The following is a 21,326-nucleotide window of genomic DNA, read 5'->3' as shown; positions in this document are numbered from 1 at the left end:
AGAACTCTGTAGCTGCAAGAGTAGTCATCCCCAGCCCCAGCCCCAGCACAGCAATGACACGGATAGGCAGGAAACCCTTAGAACTGGATGTGGCGCTTCGGGACACGGTTTAGGGGGCATGGTGGTTTTGGGTTTATGGTTGGACTTGATGATCTTGAAGGTCCTTTCCAACCTTTGTGATTCTGTGAATTTGGCATGGTCTTAATTTCTGAAGGTCTTACCAAGTCTGGGCTTGGCTACTTCCCAGGTCCCGGACTCAGTAGGCTTCAATGCTTCCCTAAATATGCTGCCAGTCCTTTAATATGTTTCTTCTCTAACAAGTTCTTTCTGGGATGCTTTTCCAGGCTGGTACTGGGGATCTATCACTGCCAGTGAGGCCAAGCAGCATCTCCAAAAGATGCCTGAGGGCACCTTCCTGGTACGGGACAGCACCCACCCCAGCTACCTGTTCACACTCTCTGTCAAGACAAATCGAGGTCCCACCAACGTGCGCATCGAATACACTGACAGCAAGTTCCGGCTAGACTCAAACTACTTGTCCAAACCTCGCATCCTGGCCTTCCCAGATGTGGTCAGTCTTATCCAGCATTATGTCATGTCCTGCACAATGGAAAGCAAGAACGAGGCTCCTTACCCGCCTCCGTCTCCTCTACCTCCCATGCAAAAAGAGATGACAGCAGCTGCAGTACACTTGAAACTCATCCGGCCGCTCGGCCGCAAAGACAACATCCCCAGTCTACAGCACCTGTGCCGGCTACGGATTAACAAGTCTACAGCCGACGTGGACCAGCTCCCTCTACCGAGGCGGATGGGGGACTATTTGAAGCAATACCCTTTCCAACTCTGAAGCATGGCCATTATATCTCAGGCATGACAGAAAGGGACAGGAGTAAGAGAACTTTGTGTCTTTGTCCCGCTAAAGCGTGGCATCAGGTGGGCACAGTAAAGACCTGATTATCAGCAGAGACTGCATCCATCTTTCCTCTCCCCTTCTCTCTAAATCCATTCCAGCGCCAGGGAGGAGTTGGTTGTTTCAGTGAACAACGGGACGCAATCTGAGCTCTGAACCTCAGGCCGCGCCGATAGTGGCTGTGAGAAAGTGCTGTAGGCATGTGCACACTACTTGAATTTCAGAGTTGCTGTGACACCAGAAATGTTAACATTGTTATTTTTGCTATTTATTTCCAAGGCAGTTTCTCTCCTCATGGTATTTTAAAAGCACCTTTTACTTTATTGTTTTTTGTTTCTTTTTCTTTTGTGGAATTAGAGATAGAGTAAAGGCTCCCAGCCAACTGCCAGCCAAAAATCTGTGGGAATTTGGATTTGGATTCACATCCAAATAGTACCTGTTTGAGCCTGTCCCTGTAACAGGTCACAGGAGTCCACATCCAAGCTCCTTCAGACTTCTGGGGTAAGTGGGACTCAGATGACTGTATCTAGACACCCCTCTACAGAGGTAAAGAATATTTTTTTTCTTCCTTAGCTACAGGGGGCTGGGTATTGTAACCTCAAAGCACAGGGGTAGCAGCTTGTGCATCTCCCAGAGATGCATGCTGCTTCATAGGTTGTGGACAGGAGACTCCTTCAAGGAAGCCCCTGTTCCTTGAGCGCTCTAAGTGGAGATTCTGGACATTGAGCTTGGACCAGGGAGCACTCATCCCATTTTTTTTCATTCCTCTCCTTCTCCAAAGGAAGTTTGTGACAAAGCATTTAGAAAATGTAATCAGAAGTAATCAGAAACCCAGCTTTCTTATTTGCAGGCAGAGGGACTTGGTTTTAGAGCACTCTGCATTTGGCTTGCATTTTGAAAGTGCTGCTCCCTGGCACTGCCCTTGTCTTGTGAGATGTGGGGCAAGAACGGGGTCTCCTTGACCAGGGGTTGAGAGACAGCTCTGCTGAGCTGCACCAGTGACGCGCACAGCTTCAGGATATTTATTTATTTATTTCTGGGGGGGTAACAAGGTAGAAGCACCTCAATAGAAAGAGCCGTCCCTCCTCTCTGCTAACACAACGCCAAACCGCCTGTTGCTCTGCTTCTGCCAGCATTATTCACAAGCCACGCGGCTTCAATCAGAGCTAGGCTCTCGCACACACTGGAAACCACAAATCAACTTTTCTGTTTGCCACGGTCCAGACCTCTCCTCTCCCCTTCTCCGACTTGCATGTTTGTTATCCTTAATTAGATTTTTTGCTCTGGGTTTACCTCTTGGCCCCATCCCTTTCGCACCCCTGCAAATGAAACACAACGGCTCTCCCTTGCTCTTTTGTAAATAGGAGGGACAAGCAGCGGATGGGATCTGCCCAAAACCAAGCATAGACAGAGAAGTTGCCCCTTCCTCTTCATTCGCTTGATGCTGTCACCTCCCCAGCCTGTAGGAGCCAGTCCATGCCATTGAGTGAGAGTAGAGAAGGGAACAGGCAGGTCTAGAAAAATTATCTTTTGGCTTCTTTTGCTCCTAAGACCCTATAACTTGATCAAGCACGAACCCATGTTAAGGATTCCTCATTCATCCCTCCCTGGGACTGTCTCTCTAAGGGACAAATCCCAGCTATACCTGAGGTTTGGGAGAAGATGTGGAAAAAAGTGGGATAGTGACCCAGGAGACAAGCTCAAAAAATGGGTGGAGTTTCTTCCACCCTATTTTAAAGCTGCGCAAAAGGACACGATGGCCTGATGTGCTTAGTCAGGGCCCTTTTTTTTTTTTTTCCTCCACATTTATATAAGTTTGTGCTCTTGCAAGCTTTGTTTTTGATACTTTGATGATTGACAGCGTGCATGTGTGATGTCAAGTTTGTTTTTTATTATATCCTTCCCCCTTGCCCTATATGGCAGCAACTGTGGGAAGGTACTGAATGAGAATGAAAACATAGAAGGCAAAACAAAAAAGATTTTTTTTTAATAGTATAAACAATAAACCACTGAAAAGGCTTCCTTTTATCCAAACACCTCTATCTGCCTGAGGACACTGGGAACAAGGAAACCACAGCTCCTCAAGGAGCAGCAGTGATCTCAGGAAGCCCACATGGGTCAGCTACAGGCTTGGTATCTGCAGCATGTGAAAATCAGTTTGAGAAATGTACAGTGGGAAAGGGGAAGTAGTTCAGCGCTCTGAAACTTGCCTCCTACTTGATCTTTTCTCTGTTGGGGGTAATGAGGAAATCAAGCTTGCAGGTTGGACCTCATTGCCCCAAGAAAGCCTAGCTAAAATGGCAGAAGCATGTAACAAGGATGAATGCCTGGTTAATCCCGCAGCAGGACGACGCAGAGGCTAAGCTGAAGGCTGTAAGCTCAAATGGGCAGGGACCATCTCTGTTATATGTTTGTTCCGCATCTAGCACAATAGGGTTCTCTAGGTGCTACTGCAATACAAAGAATAAACAATAGTTACTCCAAAAAGTCAGTTTCTTCTATCTTGAGGCAGTTTGTTAAAAATCATTTGACTTGGATTTTAAATAAACATTTAAAATATATTTTAAAGCCACTTGATGTAGAAGTTTTTGGTAAAATCCAAATGGATTAATTCATTTCCTATTCACAGAAATTCTCCCAAGATGACCAGACAAACTCTTGGCCCTTTTTTCCAAACAAGAAACAAAAACCTTTAACAAAAAGAAAAGCCCTTCAGATACTGGGAGAGTTAATACCAAAACCATCACCAGCGTGGACCTGGTTTCTACTGCACACAGATGCGCAGCAGCAGACCCCCAAGTCCCAAGTTAACAAGGGCTTAAGGAACGTTCTTTAATGATGTAGAAAAACACAGGAATGATTTTTATATTGCTTCTGTGTGCCATAGAAAACCATTACAATCTAGGGGAAAGGAGATGGAATGTAAGTGGAAGTTTGGCAACTTGTTTACAGCAGGCTTCAAGTTGGCCCCAAAGAAAATTCTGCTCATGGTAGTGTTGAAAGACGCATTCATGAAAGGCAGACCGTGTGTCGGATGCGAGACTCGTGGCATCAGCTTTTTCCCCGTGTTGTGCTGCCGCTGGGCCTCAGTTTCCCCGTATTTGCAGTTTGGCTCAGCACCCTTTCCCCTTCTGATCACCTCACGTGCCAGACACAGCGGCAGGGAAACCACCGGGGAGCTGGATCTGCCCTATGGTGTCAGAGGGAGACAGAGGCCACCTCATCTGTCCCGCCTCTGTGAAACGCAGGGAATACACCGAGGGAAGCCCACTACTGGCACATGACTCCACTGTGGCCCCTTCGCACTCACTTCCCAGGAGAGATGCTCATGCCACAGTCCCCCCCAACCTGCCCAAAGCAAGGCACGGCATGGTCTCAACCACTGGAAACAGTAAAATATGCTGAGAAAAATACAGCAGCTCAACCGGTTCCTCTCTGTCATTCTCCCTTTCTGAATCCACTGGCTTCAAAGTTCAAAATACCGCTTTAAAGTATTCCTAAAGCACGTGCTGTCCTTTCTACGGCAGCCATGGGGCTGGCATTCACAAGCAAACCTTCTTTCCACAGCCTCATCAATGTGAGTCCATGGGTAGATTTCCACTGCACACTAACCAGGAAATGTTGGCAACAGAATAATCTGCTCAGGTTTAAGCTGTTAAACATGAACGATCACGTCCCTCTTGGTTTTATGGGAAAGGTGGAAAGCAAGCTAGACAGAGCAGAAATAGAAAGGAAATCAAAGTAAGTGGAAAAATTAAAACAAAAGGAAGGACAAGCTGCATCCACCTTTATAAGAGAACTTTGAAAATCCTGAAAAGAAAGATGCAGCATTTCTGACACATTATTAAGTAATTTCTTAATTTCTTAGCTGGGTGAAACTCTTCCCCTAGCTACATATATGAAACCCTGCTGCTCCTTTGCCACAGATTGGAGGCAGAAGCAATTGGCATGAGTCAAGCCAATACACAACTGCAGTCACACGCGGTGGTTTTACTGCATCGGCTGTTATCTTAACAACTCCTACTGCTGCATCTTCAGCACATTTTGTTAAAGCAAACAGGTTCATGTTCTGAGAACACCTGTGCCAAACCTCCACACAGACTGAACTGATTTTTACAACAAAGTTAGACATCTCTGGAAACAGGAGCATTCGTGGAAATGCAGACTGACCTTTATATAATGACTGAAGTACAGCTGCAACACCTCTCCTGGCAACACCTGTACAGTTCGCTGAGCCAGTGCAGGACAATTTGGTCGGATTCTCTCTTGGCTTGCAGTTTTTGACTACAGATAAGACACATGGATATGAAGCCCTCACTGAGAGTCTGAAAAGCAGACTGATAGGGTTGGGAATAGAAATCCCAGTCCATGACTGAAACCATGCTACCATGGCTCACTGCCACAGCAGAAATACCCTGCAGTTTGTCAGGCACATATGGTATCATTTTCTGTCTTAAATAATCAGCCTTCTGAAAGAGCAACACATGCAAGGGAAAAATAACCCATTTATGTGCACATACGCCTATTCTCTCAAACTTACTGAAATCTTATTTCTTTCCCCAGATCCTCGCAAGTACGCAACTTCCCTTAAGCTAGGCCAGATGAACCAGCAAGAAATGAAGTGAATCAGCAGAGTGTATTTAATTCTCTTACGACAGACATGGTCAGGCGTTTCCAGCAATGAACATATTACATGGCATTTCTAGTCCAAATTCCATTGTCAGTCTTACCTGCTAGCTAGGAAATTAAGATGATTAAAATCAAAATTAACTTGATACTGCCTGTACGGCTCTTCTGCCCTGCCGAATCGTGTTTTCATGTTCAAATCTGTCAAAAGCCAATTACCACAGTCCTTTCCTGTGTCTCCCTAATCTCTGCTGAAGCACTTGCAATCCTCACGGAAATGCACCATCCCCTTCCACACCTCTGAACTCATCAGCAGTCCAAAGGTCTGGAGCATGGGGCAAAGCAATATCCAGTAATGATGTGCCAGAGCAACTCTGGATGCCAAGTAACATCTCCCAACTCACTCAGTTCCTAGCAGCATTGCCACAACATCTGTGTCACATTTCCAGTGAACCTCGCCTATCATTCACAGGAGAAAATGAAAGAAAAAAACCACCAGACTAGGCAGCTCCTTATGAAACAAACCAGCCAAAGGTAAAAATGAGAGATTATTTAAAGAGACCTGCCCTGTCCTTGGGCGGAAACGTTCATCCTTTTGCCATTTTCTGTTCACAGCAACCTAGCATTGAATTTTTAAGAGGGAGTACAAGGGAACCCAGACCTGCCAGTATTGCCTAACGGCATGATAGCAAAGAGAGGGCTATGCAGTTGCTAGGTGCGTTGATAACACGTTCAAACTCAGACTAATTTGAGACATGCCTATTTTCTGCCCACACCCAGTCCTGCCTATATATATTTTTTTTGTAATCACAGGTGCCAGAGTATCAGGGAATAGGAACACGTGGAGGCATGGTTTTATCTGGAGGCTAACGCTGCCTCATGTGAACCCCATTTTGATCTTCCTCTTACGCTTCCTGAGAAGCACAACGATCATGTGGCTTCTGCTCCACACTGCACAAACAAGAAAGGCAAGTGGCCTTCGGGAGCAGGCATAACATTGCAACATCAATCAGACATCCATCATCACCTCTGCTACACAGCAAAAAACAAGTTTAAAGAAAAATGACAAAGTGGACCTAGGAATAAAATTAGATTAGAGGTTTTCAGTATTCACATCACATACCTGGATAACCGTACACAAACACACGCTTCCAAATTTTACCAAGAACATGTCTGGGTTTTTCACTTGAAAAAAGGTTACATTTTTCAAAGGAAAAGGCTACCAGTAGGCAAAATCTAGACCAGACACAAGAAAAATCATTCTAATGGCTTCATTGTTAGCCTGGGCAATAAACTTCAAAAGGAAACTATCAAAAAGATTTCTGTAAGTAAAATGCAATTTGGGTTTTACACACTAACATAACAGTCTTAACATAATAGTTTAGAGGGCTTTTGGATTGTGAAAGGGGAGGGAATCCAACAAAGTTTCAGAACTTTAGCTAATATTCATTAAAGATGAGATCCAATGAAAAAGGAAATTTTACTGCAAATCATTGGTGGCTTAGTCCTTGCAGTTTCCTTTTAATCAGCTGCGGTAGTGGCCACAGCTGGAGACACTCTGTTGAGCTAGATGGCCCACAGGTCAGCTCCAGGTAGACCTAGTGTTGCATGCTTGCAAAATCACCATTTGAATAATTTAAATAAGAAAAGACCAGACCCCAAAGAAAGCAGCCTGCCCCAGCAGAGGAAAGGATCCCAGTCTGCTCCCAGTCTGACATACAAGTCTAGTTTTGCAGAAAAGGGTTTCCTCTTGCTCCTCTTTCTCAGACCTGACTGGGAAGGGTTTTTTCCTGACTGCCATTACTTCCTAAATGCATCAGCTCAGATTTGAGTTGCAAAAATGAATACAATGTCAGTTTTTGTAAAAGTAGCTATTTTAAGAGAGCGCTCTATCTATGCAGGAAAGGCGTTTGCTCTAATGTACCCCCATGCAACTACAGCGACAATAAAAACTTGAAATAATACTGGCTACTGCAGCATTAGATTGTCCAAACATATAATCAGACACTTGGTATTTCTCAAAAACCTATGCTATAAATATGCCAGATTGAAAGACAAAGGAAGAGCTGGTCAACCAAAAATCAGTGGACTCAAGTTTCCTGGCCTCCAGCCTGGCAGCCTGCGTAACTCCATCATGTGACTGCCTTCATGTAGAAGATACGCCGCATCTTTTCCAATTGCGGCTGTCGGAGAAGTGCTGCTCTTACTGAAACAGCCCCGCCTATGAAACTCGTAAAACAAAATGGGCTAAATCCAGGTTTGTTTCCCATTGAGCGTGATGGGAATTCACTTACTTCAGAGCTGAATTCGGTCCACTTATTCTCCCTAGCTTCACAGACAAGGATTTTATCCCTGGTGTGATTCTGACATGGATTTGTCATTAAAGGAAACTGTAACACTGAAGTGCAGCTTACTTAATACAAAAACCTTCCTTCACACACTGTCCCACCAGCACACATAAACCGTAGCCTGGACATTTCTTTGTTAAAAGCAAAAAGAAAGCTCATCATGCATTGTACAGTTATGTTCTGGCTTCACGTGAATTCACCTACAAATATGCCAGTCAGAACACTCGCAGGGCCACTTTGGGGTGTAAGCATTAGTCCGTGGAAAACTGAGCAGACAAACCTGGATTGATCTCAGCAAACTCACTTCACATCGGCTAAGAAAGAGCTTTCTGTGATGACAGCTCCTAAAACCAACAGATCTGGGTTATACTTGTGGCAAAGAGACGGCAAGACCCAGTGCTAAGCTCCTGGGACGCCATCCCATCCAGCTGTCCCTTGCTGCTGCTTCTTTATGGGCTCACTCCATGCAAACCGGCAGAGAGATTTAATAGCTGATCAGAGAGACTGTATATTCTTTAATGTCAGGACTGTCTCTTCCCTAGAACAGCAATATGGTTTGAAATCTAGTTTATAGAAGGCAGAGCTGTGTTTATACTTGTCAGAAGTTACCCAACTTGGCAATGATTCTCCCCATCATGCAAGTGTCATCGCAGTCATTGCCAAGCACTGCAGAGGCAGAGTTCAAAACACTACCTCCCAGCCTGTAAAAATGTTGAAGAAACATGCTGCACAGTGCACATGCTATGTGTTTGCACATGTCTGAAAGTGTTAAGTAATTACTGCTTAAGGTGGTGTTATGATTAAAATGTAAATCTGAAAAAGCCTAAAACATGACCTAATATTATCTCCGGGGAACCTTTTGGAAAACCTCTGTCACTCTTTTTGAAAATACCTCCTTCTTTTCTAAGACTTTGGTTTTGGAATACCACTTACATTCTTTTAAGACCCTTTGCAATTCACCCCTCTTAAATTCCCTTCCCTCCAGCCCTGTGCTATGAAAGCTGTCTTGGCTGAGGGGCGCTGGGCAACTTTTTGGAACGAACAAGTACAAAATAGCACTGCGAGGCTGCTGGAATGAGCCGGATCAGCTGGGGGCTGAATGACCACACAAGGCCAACATGGGGACTCCATATTTCTCTCTTCTTTCCAAGAATATAGGAGATTGAAGGCTTCCCTGTGCATGCAAAACCTCTTCTTGCTGATCAAATCCTTAGGAGTGAGAAGCGGGGTTACTGTGACCTGCCAGGCTGCTGACTCAGCGGTATTCACAAGCAGCGGTTCCAAGCATGAGTGTGCAAATGTCGTAATAACCTCAGCACCTCAGGATACTGAAAACTAGCTGGGAGAAAGAGTTTGGTCATTAAGGTAGTAGGGAAACACTTTGCTGCAGAAGTCCTCAGTTCTGTTACAAAGAGAGTATCTGTACTTTCCACTTTCAACAGAGACCACTTAGATGCTGGACTGATATGCCACACACAGCTGCCTGTTACTTGATTCAGTCCATCTCTCTTCATCCACACCATTTTCCATCTGACACACTCGTGCACCCCCAGGCTGCATATAACCTTCTAGCTTGGCTCTGGGTTAAGGGAAGAATTTCACTGCCTTGCCAATCCGTGTTTCGGGCAGGGAGGAGTCCAGATCCACACACTCCCTAGTAATGCGGTTCCCTCTCGTTGAGATGTGCTGTGTGAAGAAGGTACCTGAAGGCTATTATTTTTTCCGTCCCTTAGCTCTTTACCGCCTGGCTGTATAAAACAGCCTGCCTTACCCGAAAAGATGAGCCTTTATTACAGAAAACAGTACAAATCAGGCACGCAGCTCAAAACAAAGTAACTCATGTTAATGTCAAGTCACAGTGTGAGACGGACTTGTGTAGTAAGTGAAAATGTCACATGCTGGCTTCTGTTGTTTCCAAACGTAGAAGTGTATTAGCAGATTTTGACAGGAAATATGCATTAAACACCATGTTGGTATTACTTCATATAAATGACGATTTCATCACAACTACTGGAAGAGGAAATACTTCACTCAGTTTTGGATGGGAAGACAGGTGAGTGCAGAAAGAGACAGCCCACTCTATAACACAATCAGATAACCCCTGCCACATGTTATCAATCCAGTCCTACTTGACTAATAAATGATAAAAATAAATATATTATCTTGCTTATGCTTCTTACCCCATTTGCAGGAGGCAACAAGCAGGATTTTGTATGCTAATTTTGCAGTTTACTTTGTATTTTCCATTTGTCCTATTATCACTCTAATAATCACCTCCTTTGTCTCAGCTCTTCTTAGAGGAATTAACTGATGGAAGAGCAATATCCATGTCAAAGAGCTTCTTAAACCAAGGACAGTCTTTTTCCTGGGAGCCAAAAGAAACATTCTCTCCTTAGACTTGGGTTAAGGGAAATAGGTAATTGTCAAAGAACTGTTTTCTTAATTATCTCTTCCTATTCCCCCAGCGGCAGCAGCAGCCGGCATCCCTCTTCAGCCTATTACTTAGGTGGAATGAAAACCCCAAAGGCTTGCAGCAAATGCTCTATATCCTGTAGTGATCCCTATACCTAGCATCATTAATTCTTACTGGAGCAGAAAGGAGAGCTCTCAAAATTCTCTCTGCAGTTATTGACAAAACAAATGACTTAATGAAAAGAGAACATGTTACGGACACTGGTGGATTCAAGGTAGCCAGCTATCTCATGCAATGACCTGACAAATACCAGATGACGTAGCTAGCTAAGGTCAACAGTCCTCAGAGGGTTTATCTTGACCAGCTACAGAGATATAAATATTCTCTATACTTTGCCATTCCAGTATGTTTGCTTTCTAAGACAGGCACTTGAAAAGACAGTATCACAGGAAACCAAAGCATAAAGGAATTTTTTTTTTACCCTTGCCCTCAAGCCTGCCTATGGCTGATATAATCAGTACAGCAGTGCTGTTTTGGAGGCAATTGATAATTGAAGCCTACAAAAGGAAGCACTTCAAATTATGTTGGGAAACACTGGTTTTTCATGTATCTTCTGCCTTGTAGAGACGGCTTTTTGATGCAAAGGGAGATGAAGTCAAATGAGATTTAATGTTATGGTACCAACCAAAGGAAAAGGGGAAAAAACAGGCCCTTTACCATCTCTGTCATTAAGGCATTCATGCCAGTTGGAACCATTGCCAAAGAAAGAGCCCAGCTCATTGCTGTGGAAGACACCCCCAAAACCATATATGTGTGTTTGTGTGAAGAAACACAAGCTAGTGATCAAATATTGTTCACACAGGCTCTCTTCATCTAAAGCTTTATCTAAAGTTTCTAAATCTCAGGATCAGTATGTATACTGACACGACTCTGTTAAAAATCAACACAAAACATGTTCTGAAGTCTTACTCCATAGACACAAACCTCTGAGCAACCTGCTCTAGTTGAAGATGTCCCTGCTCATTGCAGGGGGGTTGGACTAGATAACCTTAAAAGGTCCCTTCCAATCCAAAGATTCTATGATTCTATGATTCTTAACTTGCCCTAACTCGAAAGAATCATGGCTGTGATACATTCTAACAGCAACAAGGAAAAGGATGGTGGTACACAGATACTAGCCAACCTATAAATAGTCAAAGCAACGGAGTCAGTATAGCAAAATAGCAAAGATGTCAACAATCTGCGTAGAATAGTCTCTGTACATTTTTTTAAATTTGATTATTTAAATCTATGAACCCCAGCAACTTTTTTTTTCCCCCCTTCTTTTTTCCCTCCTTTCCCAGTTGAACAATGTGCACATTCACAGGACATAAGGGAAATTGTCTGATAAAGGAATTTTCCTCTTTTGTTCCTCTGAGGTAGAGAGATGTTGGGGCTTTGTGTGTCCTCTCCATGGCCTCCAGCAGGGAGGCAGGAACTAAAAGGCTGATAACACAAGGACTGCAGGTACATCTACATGGTACTTGACGGAAGTGCCTGGATGAGCAGAGTTTTCATGTCATTCCTCCTTTCTGTTCCCTGTACTGCTGATCTGCTTCCACATCATCAGAAAATACCTGAGCGATACCAAATCATCAGTGGTGACCAGTCTGACCCCGAGACACACAAAGGCAGCTACAAAACTCAGCAGCTGAGGACAAAGTGGGACTATTAAAGGTACTTCAAACCCTACACAGTTACCAAGTAACAATTTAAGGTCTGTTTTGAAATGACAGCTCTCCCTGCAGAAAGTAGGTCATTTCTTCAATGTCCAATTCAAAACAGACCAACCACAGCTGTGTTCACTTAAACCAGTTATTCTAGCTATCAGGCAGCTCCTATTGCTGTCTTAAGCTAAAAGTAATCCTTTGCACCTTATTCAAAACCCTTTGAACAACCCAAGAACAGAGGATGTTTTCAAACCATTCCTTTATCCCCAGGGATGACACAGGACTACACCAAGGGCTGCCCGGGGAGGTCCCCTGGGTGAGGGGCATAGGGCACCAAAGTGAGCTCCAGTGCCCCGACTTCCTTCTCCGACCTAAAACCTCAGCTTTTAAACCTCGTGAAGAGCCCCAGGCCACACGCCCAGCTGGGAATCGCCGCAACGGGAATGCCCTTTACGAACAATGGGCAAAAAGCCCGTCACCAACATTAATGCAGCTCTACCCACGCCTGAAGAGTCTCCTGCAGTGCAATTTAAAAACAACCTCAAAAACAATTCTGGAGAAATGATTACGGCCAGTGCACAAAGGGGTTGGTTCTCTGCGCTACCGCTTCTGCTGGGTCAAACCGATACAAGTAACCTTAACAAAAAGAAAGTCAGGCCCAAAGCTATTCTGTACAAAGGTGACTTTTTCTTGCCCTCTGCAATGCTGCCTCAAATCTGAGCGAGAACTATTTGTAAGTGGCCCAACCTCCCTTCTTCCCAGTGCTGCCAGAGAAGAGACAAGTCCATCAGATTGGTAGGACGATAAAGGAAAGCTCAAGTGACTTAACTAAACCTTTTCTCTTGTCCCTAGGGCAATCAACCGCATATCCCCATGCAGAGAAAAAATCCACATTTCTAATCCTGACCTTATAAGTTTGGGAAGTAAAGCTGTCTCTTGGGCTCCTAATCACATAAGGTCTTCCCCTGGTCCTTTCCCTCTCAAACAGAAAACAGTCTGACTTGACCTCTCATCCGACAGCTCGCACCCTGTATTTTTATTGCTCTTGCACAAACACCAGCACCCTGCTTGCCGGCGTGCTGAAGACAGCCCACCTTTCCCCGTCGTGGTGGTGGGTAGCTCGCTGCTGTGGCGAATCACAGCTGCTCTTTGGAAACTCTGATTTAGCAGGAGCCGTGTAACATTAGGGAACCTGAACAGGACTGACTCCTCACGTCAGCTAATAAGCTTTCCATGGGCAGTTGGATTCTGTTACTAATTACATCCAGCAACATCCTCCTTATGACAAACACCTATTCTACCCTGTGTTTGCTTGACAGATGACTAAGATGATTTGCTTGGAAAGAAACCAACTACAAAAGAGCATTTCCCTCCTGCTGTCTTCATACACCGTATCTGATTAGTTTCATTTCCCTGTGCTGTTAAATGTCAAGTACTTTTGTTACAAGTTACATGTATACTTATTTTTTTGAGTCTCCAAAGCGGACCAAAGGAGCTCAGAAAGATAATTTTTTAATTGTACTCAACCTCCCATGTTTGGAAAAGTACTTTTTGCCTCTTCCATATGGTGCACTATATTTTGTAACCTATGCACAATACTTTGGACTTGATCATACACCCATTCAGTAAAATGTGGTGCAGCTCCCAGTTAAGCCACACAAGCTGTGGAAGTGTGTGTGCAAGGGCAGTCACACCCACTACGTGCAGCAGCGACTGCAGACAGCCTAAGAAAAGGCTTTGATGTGGGAATGGAGGACCCAGTGCGGGAGACTCGTGTTACTGGGCTGCTCATGCATCCTAGAGGGGAGACGAAAGCAGAGCTGTTTCTGACTTTTCACTAGCCAAGAAGCAGAGTTATATTTGCTGCTGGTTGAGCGGGATCCATCCACAGATCAAGCGTAACATCAACAGCAGCATGCCTCTTTCTCCTACTTAAACTCTGAAGAGCCACCTGTGCAGGCAAGAAAACAATTTAGATCTTCGTGCCAATGGGGTCTGCAGCCTGAGACGATGCTCACCCTACGCTACAGGAGTGGGAATAAGTCCTGAGTGGGTTTCTCTTCAGGGCAATAGTTTGTCACGCTCAGAGTCTGGCAACACCTGCAGGAGAATGGCATAACCCTTCACGGTCAGAGTACCCCGAGTCCCCCACAGTTCTGGTCTCAGTTTCAAACACAGGGTAATTAAATCATTTCAGTGAGTCAGTAAGTTACATCAACCTCTTGGAAGACACTGCGAGTACACAGAGAGCAGCGAGAACACTATAAATCCGCACACTGGCTTAGCGCAATCTGACCTGATGAAGACAGGCTCCTGAACTCGAGGCAGCTGAAGCCATAGGCTCCAAAGGTTCTCCTGCAAAGCAGGTGCATGCACTTTCCTATACAGCAGTTTCAGTCTGCACCACCAAAGCGGGAGCACCTTCCCCTGCTTCCTCACATCTCAGGCTGCACCCACAGGACACTACTCTCTGTACTGAAAGGCAAGAAAGCTGGAGTGGAAAGCAACTTCCAGACCTTTCCTTCCACTGCTGTCTTATTTCCAGATCGTAGCATAGGCATATTTTTCATTTAATGTGAATCCCCTTAGGCCTCTGCTCTAAGGACTGAGGTGGCATTTTTCCCTTCTTCCCTGGATGCCCTCAAACACTAGGCAAAAGGCATGTGGTCCAGATAAAAGAAGATACAAGCATGAAGCAACTCTGTAAATATCAGAACATGTGTGGGATGACAATGATCCAAAAAGATGAGAACAGGCCCTATCACCAGAGCAGCCCAGAAGTACACGCCAAGGAAAAGACCAAATCACAGCTCTGAAATTGGCAATTCATGTTTGTGTCTTTAAAAAAGTAGACAGGCCAGTACAGTGCAAGTAAAATAGCAAAAGGTGAAGGAAAACATCATACAAATGGGAATATGATCAAGAATTAAAAATTGATAGTGTAAATAAGGAGTAGACAGGTTATCCACTGAGCTTTTGGGTCTCCAGAACTGAGAAGGATGCTGACAATACCCACAGGGTGCCCCACAGCACACAGAAAAACCACAGCAGGATGGCCCAGTGCCTCTACCATGCACGATGAGGCAGGAAGCATTAAGACCCTAGTGATGAAGGTTGTGACTGAAGCTCTGTGCAGCACTGTCACTCCCTCCATTTCCCTGCCAGGCTGCAGAAGGGAAACTAAATGAGCTCTTAAAACCATCCAGTCTCACTCCACCCTCCCCCAGACTGCCGGGTTTTCTGTGGAAAGCCCATTGCTCCCTGGGGTCATTTTCATTGCACTTCTGCTCTTCCAGGAACTCAGACATGATGACAGCAGTCCCTCCTCTGCCAGGCACCCAATCAGAGCAGCGAGGGGGTTTTTTTCTAAGGAAGCTAATTGAACACGTTTTATTAAAAAGAAAAAAAAGGAAAAAAACACACACAAAAAAACCAACCAACACCCACTGCTTTGTTCTATGGGCAAATTCTATAAAACACAGAAAACCCAGCAGGCAAGATGCTAGGCACAGCATCAGCTGGAAATACCGTTTAGGGAACTGCACAAAGCTGATGAACGTTCCATGGTGTCTGGAAGGGACATCAAGACCCACATTTGTCCTGCACCTCACACCTTGTCAAAGGGGTGTCTTGGGTCAGGGATCAATGCCTGGAAAAGGGGTAAGGTGGCAGTTTCACACACACTTTTTCAGTGTGACCTGTGGGGCAAAAAATGACTCAGAATTCACTATGTGACAGGAATCGCTATTCACTATGCAAACTCATTAGCGGTGATTAGCACACCAAAGTGGTGGAAGTGAGGCCAAGGACACTGAGCACAAGTTCTTTATTTGCAGAGCACCAGTTGCCCTCTCCGTACTATAATAACTCGTAAAGCAACTGATCTTCCTGCTGCACCAAGGCTCTGAAATTAATCCCAACGTTACAAGGACATACAGCACTGCAAGGTTGGCAGAGTCATACTTGTGATTGCCTAAAAAGTGTGAGGGGATATATACCACTGGGGTATACAAGAAGACCCCATTCAATCCCACCTATATTCTTTACAATCCCACTCGGAGGTGAAAAGCTGTCTCAGAAGGGACCAGAGCACACATGGGGCTGACTGGGAAGGCACTCACCAGGCACCGGCCTGATTCTCTAAAAACAGAATAGATCGCTCACTGCTGTAGGTCACAGGTACGGACGTAAAGATGGAGCAGATAGGAAGCAACCTTTGAAACTTCATACACACCATAGCTCTCACTGCAATGACAAGATAAATAGAAATATAGCAACAATAATAATAAATAGAAATATAGCAACATACCACAGTTATTTATAGCAATTGGCTTTCTACAGATTTTTCATCTGAGGTTTTCTAAAGGCTTTATGAAAATGTGCCAAATTCAGCACAGGTGTAATTTTATCATGGTTAGACCTTATCCTTAATCCACACATAGATGCACAAGTCACTAAAGGATGTGTAATAATTACTCCATAGATCTCTATCCCACAAAACCAGCAATTCATTACTAAGCAGCAGCACCTCTGAACTACAGTTTGGAACTGGAGGTCAGGAAGTGTTCACAAGGAATTTAGGGTGGCGAAACACATTATCCATAAACATAGGCTGGACAGGATGCAAACATGATTGCTCACTTTTTTACATTATATGGTCTTGGGCTCTTTGACTATAAGTGCACATCTCTCCCGGCTGAACAGAGGATCTCCACTCCTGTACAAGGTGAAGGGCTCAGGTACAGCTGAATGGCAGATCATCATCAAGGTGCAGGCTGAACGGGGTTCAGATGTCTTCTTCAATGTCTCCCTGATATCTTTATGGAACTAAATTCATGCAAAGGTTTGTCTAGCCGCCAGATTCATGTCTTCAATTTAAATTCCTCCAGCAGTTGCAGCTAGAAAACAGTGTTACCAAATTCCTAGTATCTCTGAGCAGGAAACACCACAAATGGCCCACTGCAGATGTGGCTGCTCTCCCCGGGAAGACGGAGGAGCAGGGAGGGAGAGTTCAGTGCAGATGTTCTCACTGTAGCAGATTATCCATTGGCAAATGCACCACACGCACCGCAGTGCGTGTGCTCTCCCGCTCTGGTCTGCTGGAGCACCAGTAGGTCCTCCTGCCAAAGCGAGTCGTTGCTGTAGGGTGCAAACCATGCAAACACACCCCCTTTGCAACCGGGCAGTTCTAGAGGCTCAGCGTTTCCAGCTGTGGGGTTAGTGAGGGCTGTGCCAGCTCGGGTTCAGCCTCCGCGTTGTGATTTACTGTTATCCCAGATGGTTTGCACAGCCTTCGAGCTGCTCCTTTGGACTGAGAAGCACCAATAAAGACAATTGCTAATGTATTACTCCAGGATATTGTGTTGTTCCTAAACCTTTCACCTGCCTTTGTTCCCTCCAACTTTCTCCCAGATGGTCTCATGCAACAGGAACTAACACGTGAGAAAGGCAAACAAATAAGGAGAGATACGCAGAATCAGGAGGGAATTAATACACTGGCACTAGATCACATTGCAACCATATGGTGCTGTGAATACCTTTGGAAGTTTCCCATCCACTGCTGAGCAAGAAATCCACACAGGCTTTCCCCAAATCCCACCTGAGAGCCAGTTTGCAGGGAAAAGTCTCTTCCAATGAGAGTGCTAATTTCAGACTGGACAGATGTCTCCCATGGCTAACGAAACAGGGAGTCTCATGCCTTCTGCACCCTTCTTAGGTCACCACAAGAGACAAGGACAGTTTTTAAACATTATGCTGCAACTATTCCCACTTCTTTCCAGCTGGTCCAAACGCCCCGCTGTGCCAGCCCCTGCTGTCAGCCTGCAGGTTCCATGCAGTCCAGCAAGCAGGATTTTCCACTGCAACTCTTGGCACGACAATGTGGCACAGAGAACACCCAAGAGAAGAAGGACAAAAGCTGCTTTACTCTAGGAGCCAAAAGAGCATGTGGCACAATTCAGCTAGCCAAAGCGCATGGATAGCCAGCCCCAGTTGCAGAGGATGCAGCCATGCTCATCCTCAGTCCCAGGCATTGCTCATCACTTGCAAGGAAACGTGCTGAGACAGAAAATAACTATGCATTTAATGTCTGGAAGAGAGGGGGACAAAGGAAGTATTATAGCAATATATCTGTATCTTCAGGGAGGGGTAGGGTCTGTTTGCTTTAGGATACCATCCTCCCATGGGAAAAGCAAGGTGAACATGTTCCTTATCCTTCAGATTAGGTAACAAATTCATAAAAAGTTATCTCATTGACAGCCACTTTGAGGAATCATTGCACAGCTTGTTTGAAAGCTAACAGATGGAAAAGTCGAGACTTGTTTCACCTTTTGGAGACGCACATAATAAATAAGTTATGTGCAAACTTCATACCTTTCCTAGGAGGAAAGTAAATAGAAAATGCAACAATGGATGGATCAAAAATCACTCAAGACTTCACCACCGCTGATCTGCGATGGCAGCAAGAAGTTTCTGTCATAAAAAACCCCTCTATCTTGGCAGTAAGTAATAGCTGAAATGCAGGTTCTATCCATGTAAGCAGTAGCTGCTGACATCGCATATAACTGAGAGAATAATGACATGTGGCACCTGCAGCTATTTATGCCAGTTGCAGGAAGTTGAAAGAGAGAAGCAATAAAGATTTTTTTTTTTTATTTAACTTGGTATAGAATTTCTTGGCTTCCCTCAGCTCCATCCCGACCCTTTGCTGCAGCAAAGCAACAAGTCACAAAACCAAGGGGTCCTGTGTATTTTAAACATGTGCCTGCATCCAAAAGGAGAATATTTGGTCAAAGAGGGAAAAACAGAGACATGAAAGAAAAAAGCTACTTATGCTGTTCTAGCTACATTCAGGCATAGTGAAGACACCCTAAAAGGCCTGGGAATAGCTCCATTAAAGCAGAGCACCTACAAACAACCCCAATATATTGCTCTTCCAGTCCCTCAAGGACTTCGCACAGAAAGGTAACTAAAAAGAAACTGAACCTGTTAGGAGAAAAAGGAAGATTCCAGATGAAAAGCCTACAGGCAATCTTTGAAAGATGGCTGCTAAGTACATGCACTCTTATTCATCACAGCCTGCATCAACTACACACCAGCAAAAACTCAGGAGACCATGAAGAAGCTGTGACAAGGATCACCCTCTACTAAGCATTCACCCTTGTGGTATAAAAGCACAACAGGGAGGAAGCGTCACGTAGAGGGAGATGGGTTGAAGGAGGGTGGACTCTGGAGGGGCTGAATTCAGGATTTCACATGCTTCCAGGTGAGGAAGAAGCGTGCAGGAGCCCCTCCACAGCACGGGCAGGAAGGATGCTCTCAGTGCAGCCGGCAGAGCAGCCGCTGCTTGTGGCACCGGCAGATTCCCAAGTTCTGGTTTGGCCACAGGGCACACCTCCGCACTGCACCTTCCTTTGACGTACCCCCGATGGCAGGGGTCCCTGCCCGCATCTTCACAAAGCGCATGAAGTTATTAGAGGGAGATTATCCTAGCACAGCACTGCAACCCTTCTGTTATCTTTCTAGGAAAGAGCTAAGCCTTCTGATCTCCTACCAAAAGCTAAAAAGCAAATTAAATGTTAATAAAACCTTAATAAAGAGCTACTCTTCTGCATTTTAATTAGTTGTTCATAGAAACCAAATACATCTAATAGACTAAGAAAATGAAAGGCAACAAGGAAGTTGCTATGGGTTTGGTGGAACAGCTACTCCAGCAGCATAATCCTGTGAATCCATTAAGGTCTTTTACATGAAGAGCAAGAACAGCTGCCTCCCCCCCAAACACAGGCATATGCTTCTCCCCAAACCAAGGGTGTATGTGAGCTGAAAAGATTTTGCTACCTCTCGTTTTATGAAAGTTTCTCCACAGTGGAAAAATACACAAGGGAAAAAAAAAGGAGAGCAGCAGCTCAAGAGCAGTATCAGAAAGTCTGATCAAACACTAGAAGCAGGATCACAATAAATACATGGGAAGAAAGAGGTTTGGGGGCTAACTGATAGAAAGGCATTAAATGTAAAAACAAAGAAGCAAGCTCCGACGTCTAGGGGAAAGCTGATGGCATTAAATGAACAACTCCAGAAGACGACACACTTGCTGGCAGGAGCACAATGTGACAGAGCTGTGGTTATCAGCTCAACTCAAAAAAGAGCAGCAAAACTTGGGGTCAGAGTTGGAACAGAGGACTTCAAAGAGTAGGACTAGACTCAAAATAGTGTACAGAATGATAACATCCCACTAAAATTCATGGCACTGATGATGTCAAGGCCTAAGGGTCCCATCTGGTCTGGTCTACGGGAAGGCCAGAAAACGTGACTCCTTGCCTCCTCTCTTTGAATGACTCGCAGTGGGTTAGACCACCTCTTCCAGGAAAGCAACCCTTCCATGTGTGCACTACACAAAACCAGAGAAAGCAGGCACTATCTGCAGCCTGCAGCATTGCTGCAGTGACTTATAAAAGTATTTTGGAAGCCAGTATCCAACTTCAACACTTCCTCCCCAAAAATCTCTGCTAATTTGAAGTCAACCCAAAGCAACTCAGTAACCGCATGTAGAAGATGTATTTAAAGTCCATCACTCTGAGAAATTCACTCCTCCCAGGCTGCCAGCAGCATGTGAAATAAATTTATCTTGTAAATGGGCAGTAAGAATAACATTAATTTGTCAGTGTTATGCTGAGTATTTTCCTTAGAAGCTCTGCAGGGCTTGGGAGAAAAGTCCCCATTGTCTCCTGCTTTGGAAGGAGGGAACATGTGGCAGGCCTGAACCCAGAACAGGCAACCGACCGATGAGGGCCATGGCACTGGGACAGCAGCACAAGCCAGGCTCAACCTCAATTTGCTGCTTCTTGTTTCATTTATTCAAGGTCATGTGGTTGTGGGAGGCTTCAGGGTCTTGAAATCTCTGTCTGAGCTTCTGGCACCCTCTCCAACTCCTACCAAGGAGATGATGACTGATGGTGGGAAATTTTGACCTTTTAACTCCATATCCCTTTTCTAAATTCCTGTGGTCACTACTGGTATCTCCTGTGTAGCAAATTCTTCCTCTCTCTCCCCCAAGAAGCCAAGCAGCTTACTGTAGTACAGTTCTGAGTGGGGCATAAATCTCCAGGCCCTTGCGTCTCTGGTAATCTTCCAAGTCCCATGGCATGACTCCAAACTTTTGCCCCCTGCCACTGGGGAGCCCCAGGTCACTGGACGAGCTCTTTTGCCATCCTTGGAATGGCAGCGAGAATTCCCTGAAGCGTCCCGCGGGGCCTGGGGCCGCGGTTCCCGGAACTGGCGGCTGCTGACTCGGCTCAAGCTCTTCCTAGAACTGCTGGGCC

At 45.0% G+C, this 21,326-nt stretch overlaps 1 protein-coding gene across 1 annotated transcript in view; it reads left to right on the top strand.

The window, feature by feature from the left end:
- The window catches only part of CISH (cytokine inducible SH2-containing protein), a 5,961-nt gene extending 5,114 nt beyond the window's left edge, over positions 1-847 (top strand). Inside the window, exon 3 of the mRNA XM_010285324.1 lies at positions 345-847. Within this exon, the coding sequence (XP_010283626.1) occupies positions 345-847 (503 nt within the window). The remainder of the gene's footprint in view (positions 1-344) is intronic.
- Positions 848-21,326: the final 20,479 nt, after the last annotated feature.

Source organism: Phaethon lepturus, unplaced genomic scaffold (assembly GCF_000687285.1).
Source record: "Phaethon lepturus isolate BGI_N335 unplaced genomic scaffold, ASM68728v1 scaffold5314, whole genome shotgun sequence".
Lineage (NCBI taxonomy): Eukaryota > Metazoa > Chordata > Aves > Phaethontiformes > Phaethontidae > Phaethon > Phaethon lepturus.
Note: the sequence above shows the minus strand (reverse complement) of the source record. Positions and strands in the feature narration are given on the sequence as shown.